This window comes from Malaclemys terrapin, chromosome 3 (genome assembly GCF_027887155.1).
Source record: "Malaclemys terrapin pileata isolate rMalTer1 chromosome 3, rMalTer1.hap1, whole genome shotgun sequence".
NCBI classification, from domain to species: Eukaryota; Metazoa; Chordata; order Testudines; family Emydidae; genus Malaclemys; species Malaclemys terrapin.
Window position 1 is genome coordinate 153137886 of NC_071507.1, and position 24051 is coordinate 153161936.

Consider the following 24051-nt stretch of genomic DNA (forward strand, 5'->3'; position numbering starts at 1 on the left):
CCATTGGCCGTGGTTCCCGGCTAATGGGAGCTGCAGGGGTGGCACTTGGGGCAGGGGCAACATGTGGAGCCCCCTGGCTGCCCCTATGCGTAGGAGCCAGAGCAGGAACATGCCTCTGCTTCCAGGGGATATGCGGAACCATGACACAGAGCCCCGGACCATGCTCCCCAGCGGGAGCTCAAGGGCTGGATTAAAATGTCTAAAGGGCCAGATGTGGTCCCCAGGCCGTAGTTTGCTCACCCCTGTGCTAACTCCTTTAGCGCCCTCGGATGCCGCACATCTGGCCCCATGGATTTGTGCTCATCCAGTTTTTCTAAACAGTCCTGAACCACTTCTTTCTCCACGGAGGGCTGGTCACCTCCCAGTGCTGTGCTGCCCAGTGCAGTAGTCTGGGAGCTGACCTTGTTTGTGAAGACAGAGGCAAAAAAAGCATTGAGAACATTAGCTTTTTCCACATCCTCTGTCACTAGGATGTGCCTCACTCATTCAGTATGGGGCCCACACTTTCCTTGACTTTCTTCTTGTTGCTAACATACCTGAAGAAATCCTTCTTGTTACTCTTAACATCGCTTGCTAGCTGCAACTCCAAGTGTGATTTGGCCGTCCTGATTTCACTCCTGCATGCCTGAGCAATATTTTTACACTCCTCCCTGGTCATTTGTCCAATTTTCCACTTCTTGTAAGCATCTGTTTCACTGTTAAGCCAAGCTGGTCGCCTGCCATATTTACTTTTGTTCCTGCAACCTCAATAAGGATTCTTTAAAATACAGCCACCTCTCCTGGACTCCTTTCCCCCTCATGTTATTCTCCCAGGGGATCCTGCCCATCAGTTCCCTGAGGGAGTCAAAGTCTGCTTTTCTGAAGTCCAGGGTCCATATTTTGCTGCTCTCCCTTCTTTCTTGTGTCAGGATCCTGAACTCGACCATCTCACGGTCACTGCCTCCCAGATTCCCATCCACTTTTGCTTCCCCTACTAATTCTTCCCTGTTTGTGAGCAGCAGGTCAAGAAGAGCTCGGCCCCTAGTTGGTTCCTCCAGCACTTGCACCAGGAAATTGCCCCCTACACTTTCCAAAACTTCCTGGATTGTCTGTGCACCACTGTATTGCTCTACCAGCAGATATTGGGGATGACTGAAGTCACCCATGAGAACCAGGGCCTGCGATCTAATAACGTCTATTAGTTGCCAGAAGAAAGCCTCGTCCACCTTATCCCCCTGGTCTGATGGTCTATAGCAGACTCCCACCATGACATCACCCTTGTTGGTCACACTTCTAAACTTAATCCAGAGACTAGTTTATGGTGTGACTTGGTCACCTCTTGTAATGATAGTTTTAATGCATCTGCCACTCTTTGAGCTAGCCAACGATGGAAGAGGGGGCAGCACTTTCTCATCTGTTGATGAAGATGAGAAGTTGGTCTGGAGGTTAATCTACTCCTCTTACTCCTCTCCTAAGTGTTCAGGGGCCTCGGACACCCTCAATGCAGCAGCTGAAGAAGGGTGTCTCATCAGGCCCTAATAGGTCAAGCTAGAACCATGGTAGGCATGGTGTTTATGTGCCTGCCAAGGGTCCCAGTAAGGCCACTGAATGGGCCCAGGAGGTTGGTACCACCGCTGCCCCTACCAAGGAGACATGGTGTCAGAGGGGAAGTACGGCTGAGGTCCATTTTGGAAATGGGTACCATAGGGTGAATGAGAGGAATGACAGGAGACTATGTCCTCTTGCTCACTGTGACTCATCACTCAAAAATGGGAGGGGAGGGGGGCATGGCATGATGTCACCGAGTTTGGAACTCTGGGCGGATTCATTACCAGGTAGAGGTGAGTCCAGTGCGTCAGACACAAAAGGTCTGTCACGTACCAGAAGTCCAACAATGCCACAGTCTGTTCTGGTAGCGGTTGGCAGTGCTGAGACATCTGCATCAAAGGAGTTGGCAGTGCTGTACTTACTGTGCAGTCCGCCAGTGCCTGGCGTGCCAAGACGGTACCATTGTCAATGCCTGCATCGAAGGAGCCTTACCCAGGGTGGATTCTCTAGTTTTCTCGCGCCCACTCAGTACCAATGAATCTTTGCCTGTGCCCATTGGGTCCTTAGGCAGCCCAACATATTCTATCAAGTCAGTACCATGTGAGCTCTGGATACCAGATTTAGACAGCTTCGGTGCCATCAGTACCTATGATTCCAAGTGAACCGGAGATAGTTTTCAGCTTGGTGAGGACTTGCTGTGGGGATTCACAGCCCTTTTCTTAGAAGCCTTGTGAGACTGGCTCATGGATGACTTCTTAGGCTCACCTCTCTTAGATGTAGAGGGTTGTGGTGAGAATTCCCACTGCCCAGAGTCTTGGAGTGGCTCTGAGGACAGTTGGAGGACTGCTTCCATTAGGAGAAGCTTGAGTCTCAGTTCTCTCTTTTTCTGGATCTGGGTTTCAATTGTTGGCATAAACCACACTTGTGTGAGATGTAGTTCACTCCCAGGCAGCAAATGCACTGAGAATGTCCGTCAGTCACTGGGATAGATGCTTTGCAACTGAGACACTTCTTGAAACCCAGTGAACCGGGCATATCCTGTCTGGGAGGGGAGTGGAGGGAGAGAGTTTGTTTTACTTCGAAGTTTAAAGTAAAGTGTTGTGGTTTTTTGGGGAAAAAATAAATAAAAGATAAAGGAGTGAAAAAGAAAAGAGTTCTAAAAGATTATAGAAACAATTAGCAATTTATAGAAGGTAAGATCCGCTAACAGACAGCTAAAGCTCAGTCTCTAGCCATGGGCGCTGAGAAGGAACTGAGAAGGGTTTGCCCACACAACGCTGGTTAGCTTCATGGCAGGTGGATGGGGGTTAGGGGGGGCAGCACAGGCACAGGCTGAATGGACACTGCCACCAAAATTCTCCAATCAGCAGCACAGGGATGCAGACACCTTCAATGGAGCACCGACAGGGACACTACTCAAAGAAGAATATAGGTTCTACCACAACAGTCCCATGCGTGAGTGTTGATGCCTTACATACCACCTATATTTGTGTACAGTGTCAGAGTGTTCTAAATGAACAATGTTTTAGGAGTTTATGATTTTTTTCAATGTCTATACACTGTCCATAACTAGAAGAAAATTCAAAAGAATGACAAAATTTGAATTTGTGAAAATTCCACCAAATGGGTCTGTATTTATGGACTTTAACTCCCTTGAAATTAGTTTTAAAAGGTGTTAGACCTGCTAGATAGCTTGGCTGGAGTAGAAGTGCCCTTTCAGGAGAGATTTCTAAAGCAATCTTAGAAATCTTGCTTTACTAGTAGAGGGCAGAGGCTTGATGCCTTATGAAAGTGATGCTCTAAGAGAAAGGGATAACAAAATAAAGTCATGCCTCTTTGCTAGTGGTGTGAACGTATCTTTACATGGCTTTGTAGGACAGAGTAAGAGTTTGAACATGCTAATAACAATCCAAAATATATGAGAGCGAGAGAGAGATGGATGAAAAATCATATAGCTAGAGGCACTAGCTCTTTTCACTTATGTGATCAGGGAAATAGGGTGTAGAAAAGCCTGTGGCTTGTTTTAAATATCTGAGTTCCTTTTAACCAAGACAATGAAACATTCTGCTAAATCCCGGAGAAGCTACTCTACATTATGGATGAAATCAAATGTACAAATCTGTGCACTGTATTATAATATGTAGGCTGACAAAAAAATTACACTAGGAAAGAGATACCTCCAATTTGCTCTTCTCGACAGCAGCTTGCAGAGAAGGAGAAGGTGCCAAAGGCTGAACAGCATCAGAGGAGGACATCTGTACAAAGCAGATGAAAGGGATGAGAAAGGAACCATGGCAGATTATCAGAATTAACAGACTATAGAAAGAGCAAAGGAACATATGATTTCATTTCCCCCCCAAGATACAGAAGCACTTTGGGGAGAAAAAAATCATACAATATAGAAAAACAAGGCAGGCAAGACAATTGCATTTCGGTCTTCTGAATTTTATTAATGCTATTTCTGAAGGAAGAGAGGTTTGTCAGGTAACAGTGAATGATTTATAATGAAATACACTAGAATATAAAAATAAGAAAATGAACCTGGATAAGATCACAGAAAAATAATTAGGTTTCATCCACTGTTCAATTTTATCCAATGTGACTGTTGAAATATTAATGTCCTGAAGCATGAAGACATGTTGTCTCAGGGGGGAGAAAGGGGGGAGTGCATTTGTTCTTGTTCACTATAACAGAATATTTATTTAAAGAATACAGCAAAATAACCCTGGAAGTTATACATTTAATTAAAGTTCTAATGAACTGCTCTCTATTTAAGAACATGCTAAATAAAAGAAAACGCTGTCAGTTTCTACAAAGCAGCATCCTAGCAGTCGGCTGCCAGACCTATTATGAAGCAATTTTTATATATTCCTTTCTAAACATTAGTGTGCACGACCACTATTACCAGCACTGTACTTCCAGAATTACCAAAGGTATTATGAGACAGTTATATACACCACAGAGGCAATTTACACATGAAAATGGGATTCGTCTAAAAGCATTTTCATACATCTTCCTAACCCATTTCTTTGGGTGTACTTGATCACTTTAATAGAAGCATTATCCTTCTATTCCCTTTATAGAAAAATGCAACTGAAATATGTTTACTAAATGTGCAGTAAATCTTCAGAGCTATAAAACTGATAACTCTGTATTTCCCTATATCATCATTAGTACCCACAAGGAAAATTTAAAAATAAATGGAGCTATTACAGCACAGGTCTTTACGTACTGTCAAAAAAACTGATTATTTAGATATGCAGTGTTGTTGATCCCAGAATGAGAGAGAGAAAAGGTGGGTGAGGTAGTATCTTTTTCTGAACCAACTTCTGTTGGTGAGAGAGAAAAGCTTTTGAGCTTACACAGAGCTCTTCTTCAGGCCTGGGAAATGTATTTTCCCGCAGCTGAAGAAGAGCTCTGTGTAAGCTCAAAAGCTTGTCTCTTTCACCAGCTTGTCTCTTTCACTTTTATTGTCGGTCCAATAAAAGTTCTTACCTCACCCACCTTGTGTGTTTAATATTTACATGGCATTCTTACCCCCTTTTTTTTTTTTAACTTAATAATCTTTAACACAGCTTCTTACAATATAGCTGAAAACTACAGAGAAACCCCTTCTTACATCTTTAGTGTTGCATGTTTGTTATAGAAGATTCCATGAGTATTATAGTTAATTTATGTATATTTTGAACATAAATATTCACTATCCGTATACATAAAGGCCCTGGAAACGTGCTTTTGCTCTGAAGGTTGGTGAATGAAGTTCCAGAAAAGGGGTTTTGCTTTTTAATAGTGTGTTTAGTAGTTTCAAGAAGAAATTTCACACTGGGTTAAACTTGTAGATGAGAAACATTTATACAAAAAAGTGACTTGGTCAGTATTTTTCTGCTTTTACTTTGTTATAGAATCTACTAGTGTTACAGTAAGAGCTACCTGAGACTCTCCCCATGATAATGCAGTAAAATTAATCTTATGCTTATAACTTTCTGTTGCTACGGAAACAGTGATATATCCAGCATTTTGACTTTACCACATTAATTTCTAAAATGAAGAAAGGGGGATTATTCAATTCATAGCCTTATTTGAACACTGGTAAAAGATTTGGTAACTAAACATAGTAAACTACAAACTATTTAAAACCCAGTTAGTCAAGTCTTTAGTCTGATGTGTAAGTCTTCCCATAATTTACTAAAATAATTTAAAAACTCATTTCAGCTGTGCTTTCTGGTTCCTAGACACAAATTGTTTTCAATTCCCTCACACATCTGTCTGATGCAGAATGTGGGTTAGAGGGTTTTTTTTCCCCTTCTCTTTTAATTGCAAAATAGGAGTTTTCTACATCTGAAAGTCTATTAAACAAATGATAATGGCTATTGGCCAGGCAATATCACACATTCAAATGATGCAATAGAGATCAATGACTTTTTGAGGCCATATCATCTATACAATAAACATATTGCAGCATTAGCCCACTTGCTTCACATGTTTGTTTCCTCGTTTGCATACCATCTGTCAAAACAAAGATATCAGAAAGTCAACAAAAGTTGTCCATTGTGACCGTGTTTCTTCATTCTTTGGCAAGATTGTAGGCTGACACTACATTAACTGTATCCAAGCAGGAGAGGAATGCCCAATATATTTTAACTCCCAGGTCAAGCTAGCCACGTATGGTATGTACTTGTAATCCTGTAAGATGCAAATAAGGCCTATGTATAGATCCTAGGTCCACTCAGAGAAGCTGACTTCATAATGCAAAGCCCCACCAATGCATGAAATGCCTAGAGTATAGTCCTGTCCATCTTTCAGTGTTAACATCTTGGTGACCACCACTCTTCCTAAAAATGGAAGTTTAAGATGCGTTATTGCAAATGACGGTTTAAAATTTATCATCTTTCAGTCTGGTTTCTATCTAGGGACTGTCAGTCTAGCTCAGTGATCACCAACCAGTGAATCGTGATCTCTGGCACAGTGTGGCTGCAGATAAGGCAGACTCCCTGCCTACTCCAGCCCCACACCGCTCCCAGAAGTGGCCACCGCAGCCCTGCAATGGAGGGGGTCTCCCTCTGCGTGCTGCTCCTGCCTGCAAGCACCGCCCCCACATCTCCCATTGGCAGGGAAAGCTGCGGGGACAGTGCTTGCCAAGAGGGGCAGGACACGGAGCCACGTGCCCCTTCCCCGCCCAGGGGCCACAGGGGCACATTATCTCCTTCTGGGAGCGGTATGGGAGTGGGGTAGGCAGGGAGCCTGCCTTAGCCTCACTGCGCCTGCTGCCAACCAGGAACTGCTGGAGGTAAGTGCTGCCACAACCCCCATCCCTGAGCTCCCCTTGGAACCAGCACCCAACACCCCCTCCTGCACCGCAACCCCTTTCCAGAGCCAGCACCCAACACTCTGCCCCAGGCCGGAGCCCCCTCCTGCACCCCAACCCCCTACCCCAGGCTCAGCCCAGAGCCACTTCCCACACTTCAAACCCCTCGGCCCCAGTCCAGAGGCCGCAACCCCTCCCAAACGCCAACCCCCAGCACAGCGAAAGAGAGTGAGGGTGGGAGAGAGCGAGCGGGGGGGGGGGGGGGGAGACGGGGACGGCGTGAGCAGGGCAGGGTTTTGGGGGAGGATCCTGGGTTGCCCTTAGATTTAAAAAGTGATATTGGGAATAAAAAGGTTGGAGACCACTGGTCTAGCTAATCAACCTAACAAAGAGCTCTTATTACAGAGAATTAGCATGGTGGAATAACACTAAATGGTCCCAGATCCAACCATCCACAGAAACACTCAATGGGAAGGAAGTCTCCATGGCATTCCTGGTCCTTTCCCTCACCTACTACTTCCTACTCTCCTGTGCCCACAGCACCCTGGACTCGAGAACCCTCTTGCATCCGGAGAGTTCCAGGCCTTCTTAGTCCAAAGTCGAAACCTGCACATTTATTAATCCTGCTTTTAATTCACCTGTTGATCTTGATCTACTTGTGACTAGGCAGCAATCCCTGTGTGTGGAACTATTCTTCAGTTGTTTCAAGCTTATTCACAGAAGGAAATCTCTCAAAAGGTGGACTGAGGCAGTGGGCTGTCACCACATCTTCCTTGTAAGGTACTATTAGGTTTTTATTCACTACCATCATTATTCGATACATATATTTGAAGTCTTCAGAGAATACTCCTAAGTAATGAGCTGAGATACCATCAGTATGTTCAGTTCTTTGAGGACTGGCAAACTAATATCTAGATATTATGGTGATAGGAGCTTTGGAAACAACAGCCAGACACAGCCTTGTTTGGCAAGGGTTGAGTGATTTATGTTTAGCCCAGATGAGACAGTGATACCAGCAGGTGGGTAGGTATGACTATTCTGAGAAATGTGTGGATGACTAATTATATTGTTACAGAATCCATGAAGCACACATTGGCCATCAGTATCTAGAATAACTGATGCTTTTTTAAATTTTAAAAAATTACACAGCTAATTAAGTACTTATTCGTCCTACATTTCTTAAAAGGCAATTGAAATCAGTTGGATCCTCTCTTATCTGTCTTCAATTTTTATCAGGATTACATCAAGGAAGGGCCTTCAGTTTGGGAGCCATTTATAGATCTCCCTATTCATATTTCAGACATGTCTGTCAGATTTCCACTGTACATGTTTTCAAGGATTTGTGAATGGTCTACTAGAACCAGTTTACTTTCAGCAATTCAAGCATCCTTCTCCCAACCCCATTAGCTCTTCCTTTTCAATCTCCATTTGCAAGATTTGTTGTGCTTACTGGACCTTACTGGTGTATTTCATAGTGCATCAGATGTTCTGCACAGGATACTGTAGTAAGGAATTTAAAAAAAAATTACCCAAAACATTTTTGCATCTAAAGAAAATTCCATGAAATTAACCTTTTACTCATCATCTACCCTTATAACGAAGATTTCTTGGTCTACTAAAAGATCCAAATGAATAGGAATAAGAGTGAATGTAGTAGAGCACACTATATTTCAATTTCTTTCTTTGTGACTGTTTTCATTTTTCTCTCTAGCTGGAAATACAATCTAATAACCAGGACAAACAGATTGCTTTGAATTGAAACTACAGTACTGCACAGTTGTTCTACCATCCAATTACAGGTTTACCGCTCAGGTGAAAAGTGTATAATAAAAAACTTACAGTACTTACCCTCCTTTTACAGTTTTGCAAAGATCTCTGCAATACACCTTGAACTTACTTAATAATTTTAGTTCAAATAAAATAAGCTGGAATTTTAAAATTTCATTATGGAAGTGAAAGATTATTTTTTTATTAAAATAAAAAAGGATTAGAAGGATAAAGATTTTTACAGTATCTTGTAGGATTCTGCTTGAGTTTTAAACTGACATTATACTGACCAAGTCTAGTGATGATCCTGGGTGGAATAAACGAGGGCAATATATAGCCATACAAATGGCTATTTCTAAACAAATAGCTATAAAAATGGACATATAAAGGAACTATGGCAAAAGCTTTAATTAGCTGTTTACAACTAGTTTCTTCCGTTATTTTGAAAGCACATGCTGTATTTTGTTTTGATTTGTTATTTTGCAAAAATAATACCAAGTAAGAACCCAGCAACATCAAAAGTATCACAATCTTTTATTTAACTCTTCTGATATCGACTGTTAGCCAGGTAATTCATACACCAAGTAATCCATAAATTTATCTTTTAAACATTTATCAAACCATGGATGGACCTCATAAGACCACAGAAGAACCCTACCAAAAATGCTTTAACCACCTAATGTGGAGTTAGGAGTTGAACCGAACAAGAGTGCCCTCTAGTGGCCATTTTACATATGCAGAGTTAATTTACAGAAAGAAGAACAGGAGTACTTGTGGCACCTTAGAGACTAACAAATTTATTAGAGCATAAGCTTTCGTGGACTACAGCCCACTTCTTCGGATGCATATAGAATGGAACATATAATGAGGAGATATATATACACACATACAGAGAGAGCATAAACAGGTGGGAGTTGTCTTACCAACTCTGAGAGGCCAATTAATTAAGAAAAAAAAAAAAAAAAAAAAAAAAAAAACTTTTGAAGTGATAATCAAGCTAGCCGAGTACAGACAGTGTGATAAGAAGTGTGAGAGTACTTACAAGGGGAGATAGTCAACGTTTGTAATGGCTCAGCCATTAATTAGAGACAGTCTCTACGCAAAAGAATTAATGGACACAAATCTGACATCAGGAATCAAAATACTCAAAAACCAGTGGGAGAACACTTTAACCTGTCTGGTCATTCAGTGACAGACCTGCAGGTGGCTATATTACAACAGAAAAACTTCAAAAACAGACTCCAAAGAGAGACTACAGAGCTAGAATTGATATGCAAACTAGACACAATCAACTCCGGTTTGAATAAGGACTGGGAATGGCTGAGCCATTACAAACGTTGACTATCTCCCCTTGTAAGTACTCTCACACTTCTTATCACACTGTCTGTACTCGGCTAGCTTGATTATCACTTCAAAAGTTTTTTTTTTTTTTTTTTTCTTAATTAATTGGCCTCTCAGAGTTGGTAAGACAACTCCCACCTGTTTATGCTCTCTCTGTATGTGTGTATATATATCTCCTCATTATATGTTCCATTCTATATGCATCCGAAGAAGTGGGCTGTAGTCCACGAAAGCTTATGCTCTAATAAATTTGTTAGTCTCTAAGGTGCCACAAGTACTCCTGTTCTTCTTTTTGCGGATACAGACTAACACGGCTGTTACTCTGAAACTTAATTTACAGAGAAAAGATTCAGAACTAAACCTAGAACGCAAGTAAAACCTGTTAAATTTTAACTTGTTTCTAATTGATTATTTTCTGCAATTAGACTTCTCCTTTGGCTGAATGATTAGTTCAGGCTTTTGAGATATTTAGTAGTAAGAAAATTAAATGCACCTTTGCACTACTAAAATATTTTATTATTTGCTTGGCAGTAGTGGATAGAATCCCAATTAGGTCTCTATTGCACTAGGTGCCACACATACACAACAGTAGACCCAAACTGCTTACAATCCTTAAAAGGTTATTCACCTTCTCGTAACTACTGTTCTTTGAGATGTGTTGCTCATGTCCATTCCAGTTAGATGTGTGTGCACTGAATGCACGGTCGTTGGGAAGTTTTTCCCTAGCAGCACCCATTGGGTCAGAGTGGCGCCTCCATGGAGGTGAATATATGACCCTGCAAACCCAGCACCTCCTCAGTTCCTTCTTGCCAGCTACTCCAGCAGAGGGGAAGGCGGGCAGATCTGGAATGGACATGGGTAACACATCTCAAAGAACAGTTATGAGAAGGTGAGTAACTTTTTTCTTTGTGTGCTTGCTCATGTTGATTCCAGTTAGGTGACTCCCAAGCCCTACCCCAGAGATGGGGTGGAGTTATGGAATCACTGACTGGAGCACAACTCTACCAAAAGCTGCATTGTCTCTGGAATGCTGGGTAATGGCGTAATGAGAGGTGAAGGTGTGAACTGCGGACCATCTCACTGCCCTGCAGATTTCTTGTATTGGGACCCGGACCAGGAATGCCACTGAGGAGGCCTGTGCCCTTCTGGAATGTGCCATTAGTGCCAGAGCATGGACTTTAGCTAGATCATAGCATGTCTGGATGCAGGACGTGATCCACAACGAAATCCTCTGAGATGAGACCGGGAGCCGTTTTATCCGATCTGCCACTGCCACGAACAGCTGGTTCGACTTACGAAACAGCTTTGTGCACTTGATGTAAAAGGCTAGCGCCCATCGGTGTGTGAAGCCTCTGTTCCTCGCTACTCGCATGAGGCTTAGGGTAAAAAGACAGGTAGAAAAATGTCCTGGTTGGAGTGGAATTGGGACATCATCTTTGGAAGAAAGGCCGGGTGAGGCCTAAGCTGCACCTTGTCCTTGAAGAAAACCATGCAAGGAGGATCGGAGGTGAGGGCCTTCAGCTCCAAAACCCTCCTCGCTGAAGTAATGGCAACTAGGAAAGCCACCTTTCTTATGCTTATAAGAAGCACACGGAATCTTTTTCAAGGGGATAAGGCAATATACCATGTTTTCCATAACAGATATAGGAGTGAACAAGTCACCAGTGGTTCAAATGGGGGCCCCCCCATCAGATTGGAAAGAACCAGGTTGAGGTCCCATACCGGGATCAGTTGTCTAACCTGCAGGTACAGTCACTCCAGGCCTTTGAGGAAAGAGCCAATTATAGAGTTGGCGAAGACGGAGCATGCAGTCGCTCCCGGATGGAACTGCCAAGTGTATCTTGATGGATGATGCTGCCAGACACTGCTGTTTCAAATGCAGTAGGTATTCCTGGATAAGTGGTATGGGCGTCTGCATTGGGGGGTGGGGTTTGAGCGCACCAGATTGTGAATCTTTTCCATTTGGCTAGGTAGGTGGCCCTGGTGGAGGGCTTCCTGCTACCAAGCAAGACCTTCCTAACCTGCTCGGAGCACATGCGTTCCATGGGGTTTAGCCATGAAGCTTCCAAGCCATGAGGTGAAGGGACTGGAGGTCGGGCTGGTGAAGGCAACCGTGATCCTGGGTAATCAGGTCTGGGACTAGGGGCAATGCAACTGGGGCGTCCACCAACAGCTCCAGGAGCGTGGTGTACCATTAGTGACAAGGCCATGCCGGTTGCCACCAGTATGACCACCGCCTTGACTCAGAGGACTTTGAGCAAGACGTTGTGCATGAATGGGAATGGGGGAAATGCGTATAACAGATGATCCATCCAGGGGAAGCCCAGGCTGCGATTCCAGAAAGTAGAATCGCTGACATTTCCTGTTGCTTCGCATGGCAAAGAGGTCAATTTGGGAAGCTCTGGAAAATACTGTGTATCACATCCAGGCAGATGGACCCCTTGTAGTTGTGGAAGATCTGCTGAGGTAGTCCGCCACCTCTTTTGGAGAACTTTTGAGGTAAGACGCTTCCAGGGGAATGGAGTGGGCAATGTAGAACTCCTATAGCTGGAAGGCTTCCCGACATAGGGGAGAGGAACGGGCTCCACCCTGCTTATTTATGTAAAACATGAGTTGAACTGTCCATCATGACTCCTACTCACTGTCCCTGCAGATGAGCTTGGAAAATTTGGCATGCTTGTTGGACCGCTCTCAGATCCTTGATGGTGATGTGGAGCGAGAGTTCATCTTGGGACCATAGGCCCTGTGTCTGAAGTTTCCCAGGTGCATGCCCCAACCCAGTGCCGACACATCCATTACCAGGGACAGAGAGGGCTGGGGGGTTGTGGAAGGGGACTCCCTCGCACATTGTCTGCGGGTTGAACCACCAGCGGAGGGACTCAAGGACCTGCACCGGGAGGGTGACCACTGAGTCCAGAGTGACTGACTGACTTGGCTAGGCTGATGCAAGCCAAGCCTGGCAAGGTACGAGTCAGATCCTGGCATGCTGTACCACATAGGTGCAAGATGCTATGTGACCGAGTAGCCTCAGACAGCCCCTTGCTGTGGTGGTGGTGTGACGTTGTGCAGTCTATATGGTTTTATAAAAACTTGATAATAAGTCAATATAATGTAACTGGGATAGTTTTAGAGAAAATACGGTAATAAGTGAATGTAAGTAACTGGGATATGCCTCATGCAAAAGGTCTCTTGTAAGGTATCATTACAAAGCTTATAATCTACTGAGTATGATCATCTGATTTGTATAAATGTACCACTCTTGTATCTAAAACTAGAAATATAAAATGTAACTCTGAGGGCCTATTGTAATTGTGTAAAGTGTGGACCATTAATGATGGTTTGGAATCTTGATGACTCCTATTGTCTGCAGATGGCTGTAGTTACCTGTGAGTCTTCCTGTATATGTGTGTGCTGGCAAGTGAGTAATGAAGTCTTGCAGGGACATGTGATCATGTCACCTGAACTGGAATCCATCTTTAACCTGGTGCTTTTCCAGTGAGGGGGGGTGGAAAACCAGAGAGACAAAGAGTTCCCGCCTTATGCAAAAGATATATAAAGGGGGGAAGAGAACAGAGAGAGGGAGAAGCCATCATGAAGAATCCCCTAGCTACCACCTGAGCTGCAACAAGAGCTGTACCAGGGGAAAGAATTGTGCCCAGGCCTGGAAGGTGTCCAGTCTGAGAAAAACTTTCTGAAACATCTCTGAGGGTGAGATTATCTGTATTTAGTTTGATTAGGCATAGATTTGCGCATTTTATTTTATTTTGCTTGTGACTTACTTTGTTCTGTCTGTTACTACTTTGAACCACTTAAATCCTACTGTCTGTATTTAATAAAATCACTTTCTATTTAGTAATTCACTCAGAGTATGTATTAATACCTGGGGGAGCAAACAACTGTGCATATCTCTCTATCAGTGTTATAGAGGGCGAACAATTTATGAGTTTGCCCTGCATAAACTTTATGCAGGGCAAAACGGATTTATCTGGGTTTAGACCCCATTGGGAGTTGGGCATCTGAGTGCTAAAGACAAGCACGCTACTGCGAGCTGTTTTCAGGTAAACTTGCAGCTTTGGGACAAGTGATTCAGACCCTGGGTCTGTGTCTGGAGCCAGACGGGAGTGTCTGGCTCAGCAAGACAGGGTGCTGGAGTCCTGAGCTGGCAGGGAAAACAGAAGCAGGGGTAGTCTTTGCACATCGGGTGGCAGCTCCCAAGGGGGTTTCTGTGATCCAACCCGTCACAGGTGGGGTACCATCTGAGGCCTTGTATGATGTCTGTCATTGCTTGGAAGCGAGCCTCCAGCAGGAATGCTCTGGCCCAGTTCAAGTCCAGCACTGCCCCAATAAACTTTATCCTTTGAGACCCAGCCTGTCAAAGGTAGAGCTCACGAAACATGCCTGTGCATCCACCTGGTCCCTGGAGCATCCCCGGAGCAGCCAGTCATAGAGGTAAGGATGCACCTGTACCTGCCTCCAACAGAGGAAGGCAGTCACGACCAACACGCGCTTGGTGAACAATTGGGAGGCCGTGGACAGACCAAAGGGGAGGACCGTAAATTGGTAATGTCTGTGACAGACCACAAACCTGAGCAAGCATCCATGGGCAGGCTGTATCAATATGTGGAAGTACGCATCCTTGATGTTGAGGCCGGTGTACCAATCTCCTGGATCCAGAGAAGGGATAACTCTTCAGGGAAACAACAAGGAGTCTGGTGGCACCTTAAAGACTAACAGATTTATTTGGGCATAAGCTGAAGAAGTGGGTTTTTTACTCATGAAAGCTTATGCCCAAATAAATCTGTTAGTCTTTAAGGTGCCACCAGACTCCTTGTTGTTTTTGTGGATACAGACTAACACGGCTACCCTCTGATATTTGTGTTCAGGGAGACCATGTGAGAAACTTCAGCTTTTTCATGAAGTGATTGAGGCCTTTCAGATTGAGGATGGGTCTGAGACCCCCCTTTGATTTGGGGATTAGGAAATAACAGGAGTAGAATCCCTTGCCCCTTAGCTCCTGAGGAACCTCCTCCACTGCCCCTGCGGCAAGGAGTGTTTGAACCTCCTGCATGAGGAGATGCTCGTGAGAAGGGCCCTGAAGGGAAAGGGATGGGGGGGACGGGAAGGGGGCACGCAGAACTAGAGAGACTATCCCACTTCTACCCTGCGAAGGACTCAGTGGTCTGATATTATTTGTGACCAAGCACAGTCAGAGTGGGATAGATGGTTCAGGAAACAGGGATGACTATCTGGTCCGTCGGCTGGTCCATCGTCCCCGGGTGCACCTTCGAAAGGCCTGCTTAGAGCGCGAAGAAGCACTCGCCTGGCCCTGGTTGGACAGGGGCTAAGAAGGTTTAAACCTGCCATTCCTGTCACACTTCCTAGAGAAATTGTGCCTAGGACGTGGAGGATAGGGGCACTGTATGGGCTGTGGCTTAAAGTGCTTTTGCTGAGTGGCTGGGGTATGCACCCCCAGCAATTTCAGCACAGCCCTGGAATCTTTAAGGCTATGCAGCCTGGAGTCCGTTTGCTATGCAAACAGGCTGGCCCTATCAAATGGCAGGTCCTGCAGGGTATGTTGTACCTCAGGTGGGAGCCCCGAGGCCTGGAGCCATGAGCTTTGCCTCATGGCAATCTTAGGGGACAAGGTGCGTGCCACTGAGTCTGCAGCTTCCAGTGCGGCCTGTGAAGAGGCCCGTGCCACTGCCTTGCCCTCTTCAACAACTGCCCCAAACTCCTCCCTAGACTTCATGTACACTAACCTGGAGTTCCAGGAATTGAAGTTGTATCTGGTCAGGATTGCCTGTTGGTTGGCAATCCTGAGTTGGAGCCCCCCAGTCGAGCAGACCTTTCGGACGAAAAGGTCCAGCCTCTTGGAGTCCTTGGATTTGGGGGTAGGACCCTGCTGCCAGTCTCTCGTGCAGTTTACCGTGGCAGCCATCAACGAGCAGGGCTGCAGGTATGTCTAAAGATATTTGTACCCCTTACAGGGGGATAAAATACTTCCTCTCGACTTCCTTTGCAGTCAAAGGAATGGAGGCAGTGGTCTGCCCCAGGGTCTTTGTGTTGGCCTGTATAGTTTTGATGAGGGGCAGATCCACCCTCGATGGACCTTCCAGGGCCAGGATATCCACCATTGGTTTCTCCAGCTCTACCACCTCCTCAGTCTGCAGGCTCACGTTGTGCACTACCCTTCGTAGCAGGTCCTGGTGGGTGCGGCTATCTATAGGGGATAGTCCCGAAGCAGTCCCTGCAACTGCTTCATCCGGGAAGTACGACGATGCCAGTGGGGTACAGGATCCTCGTGGCCCTCTGAGTCCCTGGGGATATCCTGCACAGCCTCTCCATCCCTGCTGACCACCCCAGGGTCCATGCTGGTGGTCGGAGCAGGCTCAAAAAATGGCATGGTGGACTGCACTGGCTTCACTTCAGAACCCCTAGCAGTGGGGAGATTCATCAATGCCGTGGGTACCACCAAGTGGAAGTCCTGGGAGAGGTGCCCTGGACTTGGTGGTTTGGCCACGGGGTCCAGAATGGCCATTGCGCAGCTGCTTGCAATGGCCCTGCATCCACATCCAGATGCCTATGATCCGATCTGTGTCTGCTACCCCTGCAGTACAGGGACTCCGCCTTCGAGTCTGAAGACAAAGACCTGGAACGCAAAGGCCAGGGCGGTGCCGATCAGAGCTGCGCCGTGATCGGTGCCGGGAAGATGGAGCAGTGCTGCGACCGGGAGTGACTGCTAGAGGTCGAGCGGTGCTGCGACGCATGGTGCCGGGAGTGGGACTTGTGCCTCACGGGGGACTGATGCGGCGATGGAGAGCAGTGCCATGAATCAGAGCCAGGCCACTTGGTCGGTGCTGGGGACTGGTACCATGTAGATGCAGTTGATCGTATCAACATTGTGGGCTTGCCTCGAGACAGTATAGCACATTGAGGTACCGGAGGCTTCTCTGGACCGGCTGGGGACGTTGCACTGTCATGGCGATTAAGTCCCTCGTGGCCTCAAAGGTATTTGGGGTGGACGACAACTCGATGTCCTCCACCATCTGGCCCAGGGAGTCCACAAGCACTGGACTCAATGGCCCCCCCTTGCAGAGCCGAAGTTGATGGTGCCATCTCCTGGGCTGTTGACGCCAGGTGGTGCTCCTCAGGACGCACATCGGTGGCACTTTCCGAGGTGGCCATCTTTGGCACAGGAGATCGGCCCCAGTCCTGCTTGCGGTGCTGCTTCTGTGGCACCGGTGAATGGGAGTGGTGCCGTGCCACCTCCGCTGACCTCAGTGCCAAGGGTCTCTATGCCCAGAGTCCTTCCTCGGCACTGCTTCCCGTATAGAGGCCAGAGCACTTCGCACAGAGGAGCTCAGTGCCGGATCCTGCCGTGCCAAAGCTGGCTGGGACGAAGAGCCGCCTCCATCAGGAGCTGCTTCAGGTGAAAGTCTCGTTCCTTTTTCTCCCTGGAACAAAACCCTTTACAGATTTTGCACATGGTCTGTTTCGCTGAAGGGTTTAAAACCTTGGGATCGAGGCATTCCTCGAGCCCCAAAAGGAACAGGAAAACTGTGGTGGGAAGAACCCCCCATTCCTACACTAACACTATAAACTAACAATTCTTAATACTACCAGACTACAAAACTACAACTATACAACTACTAGGAGAAACAAGGAACATTTGCAATAGCAAGTCACCACAGTTCCAACGACCATCACTGGCTGCAAGAAGGAACTAAGAAGGTGCCGGGTCAGCAGGGTCACATTCACCAACATGGAGGCGCCACTCAAGGGGGCTCAACAGCTGACCCGACAGGTGCTGCTAGGGGAAAAACCTTTCTGACGACTGTGCACGTGGCACGCACACACCTAACTGGAATCTACACGAGTAAGCACTCAAAGAAGAACTGGAGTTTATGTTTAAAATGCTAAACTGGTACCCTCTTAACAAATAAGTCTCTGAATCCTCAAAGAACTTATCTGCTTAGTTTACTGACAAATTCTTTTAAATTTTTAACTGCTGTTAGCATTCCAGAGCCAATACAGCTATTGCAGGAAGATGAACTCTATTCTGACACCTCCATGTCTAAATTCCAACCGCAGCAACAAATTCTGCTCACATTTGCATCATTGAAAGCTGGGGTTGCACAACAAAGGAGGAAACCTCATTATTGGTGATAACATACCAGTCTTGGAGAATACAGTTGACTTTCAAATTCCAGATTGATTTTACATGTCAGGGAGTTAAATACAGCTTTACTTGGAAACTGAGCAAATTTTATCTGAGAAGTAGTGGGAGACATACACAGAACCACAGTACCGTGTTTCCAGAATCACTCAGTTTTCAGAAGAAAACTGCACTCACTCATCTAAATAGTATATTGGTAATAGACCTACAACTAGGATCATACTGTAATATTTGCTTAGTAATGAGGTCTCACCTACTGGAAAACTTTTCGAATACTATTTATGTTGATACTTTAATTAAATACATTAATGGCTCGCTGAACAAAGAAACACTGAGTCTGATCTAGAGAGCGGTTCCATCACAAGAGTAGAGCATATACAAATTAACTGCGGTGATCTTATCCTCCTAGAAAAAGTTTAGTAGGTCTTCAAACAGCTTCCTTTTGAATGTTACAATTCCCCCTCCCCCCAAATATACTTGTGCCTGTTTGGGGCGTTGCACAGTTTTTTGGTTTTGGGGAGGGGGGGGTTGCTTTTTGGTTTTGGGGAGGGGGGGGTTGCTTTTTGGTTTTGGGGAGGGGGGGGTTGCTTTTTGTTTTTGTTTTTTTTAAAAGGTCAGATGTTTCTTCAGTGCAACTTTTGTCATGATCAAATTTGGGGATGACATTGTCAGGAGTAAGGTCCTGCAGCAGCGCCTGCTCAGTATTCCTGATACCCTAATGAGCCAGCTAGGTGCCTGATGGATGACCCATTGGATGACCCATCCAAGTTAGCAGGCCAATTCTTAAGCTCAGCAGCAGCTCCTTGGCTACTCAGCGAACATGCCCACAGACATTCAGCCTCCCTGTGCTTTTATCTTGCCAAGCCCTGCTCCTTCTCCATTCCTCCACCAGCCTTGCTACTGCCTCAGAACCAGCCCTGCTTCTGCCTTCCCTAACTTCTGGTAATCCAGTTCCGACCCTCAGCTCTGATTCCTGACTCCAGCTCTGTGTCCTTGGCTCTGGCATTCTCCAGTTCTGACCTTCGGCTCTGCTTCCTGGTTCTGGCCATGTCAACCCCTGGTTCTCACATCCAGACTCCAACCACTAAGCATGACTCCCAATCTGACCGCCTACAACCCAGTCTCCTGACACACATGAACCAGATGGGTAGCAGACACGCAAGATACAGCCTAACTGTAAAATGACCTGGAGAAGGTTCAGTAATGGAAGATTCCAAGCAAAGAGGAGAGGCTTAGTGCTAATGAAAGTGAAGTCCTACAGCCAGGGAAAGGAAATAAAACACATGGAGATATAACCAAGGAATCACTCCATTGAAGCGTTTGTCTCCTTAATGCATCCTTAAACTTTTTTACATTTAAAAAACAAAAGTGTCAGTTACTGGACCCTTTCTGGTTTCGTGGAGTACACCATTCCCAGGATTCAGACCTCTAGCTATCATCTAGATTATGGAATCACAAGATTATCCCATTCTCAGATCAGGCCCTGTGTTGCACACACTGGTACTAACCAAGACTACCTTAGCAGGTCTGATTTAGGCTCAGACCCTGCAGGCATGTTCCGTCCAAAAGCAACTGCTGTTTTAGAACAAAAGCATTTAAGAAAAAGAGGCCTTAAAACAATAAAAACACTGTATGCATACCTAGCTTTTCCCTAAGGATTACCATTCCCTGGATCTGGGGGCCTCCAACTTCTTTAGACTCTCTCAGCAGTCTGTGTCAGCCTGTCACCCTAGAAAGTTTCTGGAAAGTGCTCCCCACCACCCTTAATCCTAAGAGAAAGCTTTTATAACTATTTAAGTGCCCTCTCGATCTCTAGGCTCCTACCTCTGGCAGAAAAGCTTGCAACTTGATAGAGAAAAAGGTCTTTGAAGCGAACAGCTTAACCACTGTTTTTCAAATGTACTAAGATAGGGTTACCATATCTCATAAATAAAAAAAGAGGACCCTCCACGGGCCATGGCCCCGCCCATTTCCCCACCCCTAGCTCCGCCCCAACTCCGCCCCTTCCCCCACCCTAACTCCGCCCCCTCCTCCCTTCCACTCCCAGCCAGGGGGAAAGGGCTGCCCCAATGCTACCAGCATCACGGTTTCCCGGGCAGCCCCCAGACCCTGCGCCCCCAGCCGGCGCTTCCCCAGCGCAGCTGGTGCCCGGGAGGGGAAGCGCCCAGCCGGGGGCGCAGGGTCTGGAGGCTGCCCAGCAAACCGTGAAGCCGGTAGCGCTCGGGCTTTGGGCAGCCCCCATGCCTCCGGACCCTGTGCCCCCAGCCGGGCACTTCCCCTCCGGGGCTCCGGCGGCTCTGCGTAACTTACACTGTATAAGTTACACAGAGCCGAAGAGGAGCAGAGCCTCCGCAGCTGGAGGCTCTGCTCCTCTTAGGCTCTGTTTAAGAGCTGGGCTGCCCCAGCGCTACCGGCTTTGGGCAGCCCCCGTGCCTCCGGACCCTGCGCCGCCGGAGCCCGGGAGAGGAAGTGCCCAGCTGGGGGCGCAGGGTCCGGAGGCAAGGGGGCTGCCCGAAGCCGGTAGCTCTCAGGCAGCCCGGTTCTTAAACAGAGCCTCCAGCGGCTGGGGCTCTGTGTAACTGACACTGGGTCAGTTACACAGAGCCCCGGGAGCTGGAGGCTTTTCTCCTCTTTGTCTCTGTGTAACTGACACTGGGTCAGTTACACAGAGCCCCGGGGGCTGGAGGCTTCAGCCGCCCCCCGCTCTATTTAAGAGCCGGGCTGCCCAAGCGCTACCGGCTTCGGGCAGCCCCCGTGCCTCCAGACCCTGCGCCCCCAGCCGGGCACTTCCCCTCCCGGGCTCCAGCGGCGCAGGGTCTCCAGGCACGGGGCTGCCCGAAGCCGGTAGCGCTCGGGCAGCCTGGCTCTTAAATAGAGCCGCGGGGGCTGGAGCCTCCAGCCGCCGGGGCTGTGTGTAACTGACACAGTGTCAGTTACACAGAGCCGGGCTGCCCGAGAGCTACCGGCTTCGGGCAGCCCCGTGCCTGGAGACCCTGCGCCGCCGGAGCCCGGGAGGGGAAGTGCCCGGCTGGGGGCGCAGGGTCCGGAGGCAAGGGGGCTGCCCGAAGCCGGTAGCTCTCGGGCAGCCCGGTTCTTAAACAGAGCCTCCAGCGGCTGGGGCTCTGTGTAACTGACACTGGGTCAATTACACACAGCCCCGGCGGCTGGAGGCTCCAGTCCCCGCGGCTCTATTTAAGAGCCGGGCTGCCCGAGCACTCCCGGCTTCGGGTAGCCTCGTGCCTGCAGACCCTGCGCCCCCAGCCGGGCACTTCCCCTCCCGGGCTCCGGCGGCGCAGGGTCTCCAGGCACGGGGCTGCCCGAAGCCGGGAGCGTTCAGGCAGCCGGGCTCTTAAACAGAGCCGCCATTTTCCCGGACATGTTCCGCTTTTTGGCAATTCCCCCCGGACGGGGGTTTGACTGCCGAAAAGCCGGACATGTCCGGGAAAAAGAGGACGTATGGTAACCCTAACTAAGATGTCTTTACTTAGATCTACTGCGTTGCTTTTCTACATTCTCTTTCAACAGCGCCCTGTTAAGTTAGATCAGCAGTTCTCAACCCATGGCCCGCATGCTGCCCAATTAGCACACACCTGTGGCCCAGCTTTGTGCTAAAGGCCACCGGGCCGCGCGGCTGGATCCAGGTTCCCGGCTACCTGGTCGCCCAGCATGGCAGGGTTCGGGCTGCCACGTAGAGGGTCCAGGGTCGGGGCTGCCGATCAGCCCTGCACGGCAAGGTCCCTGCCTCCTGCCCAGAGCTCCACTTCTGGCCCCACTCTGTGGAGGGGTCTCTGGGCAGGAGGCGCGAGGCATACGGGTCTTGGGGGAAGGGGGGAGCACACTGGTTTTCAACCTACGGCCCAAGTAACACAATGATAAATAGGTTGAGAACCACTGAGTTAGATGAATAGTCACACAGAAAATTCCAGTAATCCAGCATAGTTATATAGTAACTTTACCTGATTTGACTAGGTCACATACAATGTTAATACAATCATTACACATCAATATTCATAGATTAATATTAGCAATTCCACATCCCTTGCAACAACCACTATACTGAGGCTGCTACAAAGAAGTATGATTGAGATTGAAAGGTTCACAAGAAATAATTTTAATAAGCAGTCCATTATGTAAACAAATTGAAACCCAGTGAAATAGTATCTTCACAACTTTAAAACTTTTGTTTTCAGAAATTAAATACCTGTTCACACTAATCAACTTTACCTTTATACTGAAACCAAAATAATCATATGATGTCACAGTAGGTTCACACAAAAAACATCTGCTTTAAGTTACAAGGAACCTAGTGCATTAAAAGTTGCCTTTAAAGTGTAAGGTAAAAATGGATACAATTAGGGTGACCAGATGTCCCGATATTATTGGGACAATCCCGATTTTAGGGGACTTGTCCCACGTCCCGACCTTACATTGGTCGGGACATCTGGTCACCCTATATGAGGGGGACCATGGCAAGCCAGCGCCACTCACCTTTCCTCTCTGGGCCCTGGGGCAGCGTGCAGCTGAGCTCCAGGCACAGCAGAGCCAGCCCACGGCGCCTGCTGCCCGGCCGGCAGGAGCCTGCAGAGTGCAGCCCTGCCCCTACCCTGGGCACACAAGAGGCAACGAGGAGGTCTCGCTCCGCTGCGTGCTGCAGCGCGGCAGGGCTTGTAGACTCCGGCAGCAGGCAGCGGGCGCCGGACTTAGAGCGCCCCCACCCCACCCCTGCCCCTCGACCCGACCCTACCCTAGGAAGGATCCAGAGGGACTGGGAGGGACCTGCATGCTGGATGCTTCCTGGGAGCCACTCCAGGTAAGCACTGCTGGGCTCACCTGGCCCCCTGGCAGGGCTCCCCTCAGACCCACTGCCCTCAGCCCCGACCCTGACCCTGTTCCCTCTGCCTCCCCCACAGTTCCTCCCCTCCCCCCGATCATCTCACCCAACCCACTGCCCTCAGCCCCCACCCTGACCCTGTTCCCTCAGTCTCCCCCACAGTGTCCCCCCTGTGCCCTCCACCCTCAATCCACTGCCCTCAGCCCCCCGACCCTGTTCCTTCTGCCTCCTCCACAGTCCGTTCCCCCCACCACCATCTCACCCTGCATGGATGTGGAAATCTGTCCCGAATTCCAGGCTGTCGTTAGCCCCTGGGGGAAAAGATTAGAGGTTTCCAAAGGGAAGTTTGCAGCCTTTGCTCAGACCCAAACATTTTCACTAAAATAAATAAATAAATAATACCCAAACCCATCCTGACACCCATCTGCTCTGTCCAGATTTGCTGTTAACCCTGTTGAGGCCAAAGTGGTTTGAAAAATTAAAAATCCATGACACCATTGTGTTGCTCGTTAATCTGATGGACCTGCTGATAATGAATAAAGATGAATGCCCCGGGAGCAATGTGTCAGGCAGACAGTTTGTCAAGTAGGAAAGTGAATGCTGAAGCCCTCACAAAACGCAGAGGCTTTTCTTAACCTGAGAACTGAAAGAGAGCCAGATACCCTGCATGGGTTTGAAAGTGACAAGAGCCTAGTAACTGACCAGAGCAGCGCCAGGTTTGAAGTGACGAGGAGGGTCTGTGTCATGAAGTCTGCATTTCCACTGAGGACTCTTCCATCGCCAGGGTAGCGCTGGTGCAGGTCTGCCGCCCGGCACAGCAATGCTGAGAGGTGCCAGTGTAGACCCAACCCACTGCCCTCAGCCTCCCCCACCCTGACCCCCCTGTACCTCCCACCCCGAACCCACTGCACTCAGTCCCTGCCCCCGTTCCAACAGCCTCCCCCACAGTCCCCCTGCTCCCCCCAACCCACTGCCCTCAGCCTTGCCCGACCCCAAATCTCTTCTTCAGCCTACCCCGTCATCCCACCCCCATCACTCCCCCTGCTGTCCCACCCCCTCAACTTCCCCCCATTCCAGTCCTGCTCCCGTCTCATCCCCTCCAGA

General features: G+C 47.8%; 1 protein-coding gene across 2 annotated transcripts in view; it reads right to left on the reverse strand.

Annotated features, from left to right (window-relative positions):
• Window positions 1-24051, reverse strand: part of SMAP1 (small ArfGAP 1) — a 229696-nt gene that overhangs the window by 128944 nt on the left and 76701 nt on the right. The window contains exon 5 of one of the 2 annotated variants that reach the window (XM_054021658.1): window positions 3705-3782. The exons of the other annotated variant lie outside the window; for it this stretch is intronic. Coding sequence (XP_053877633.1) covers window positions 3705-3782 — 78 coding nt within the window. The remainder of the gene's footprint in view (window positions 1-3704; window positions 3783-24051) is intronic. 2 annotated transcript variants of the gene reach the window in all.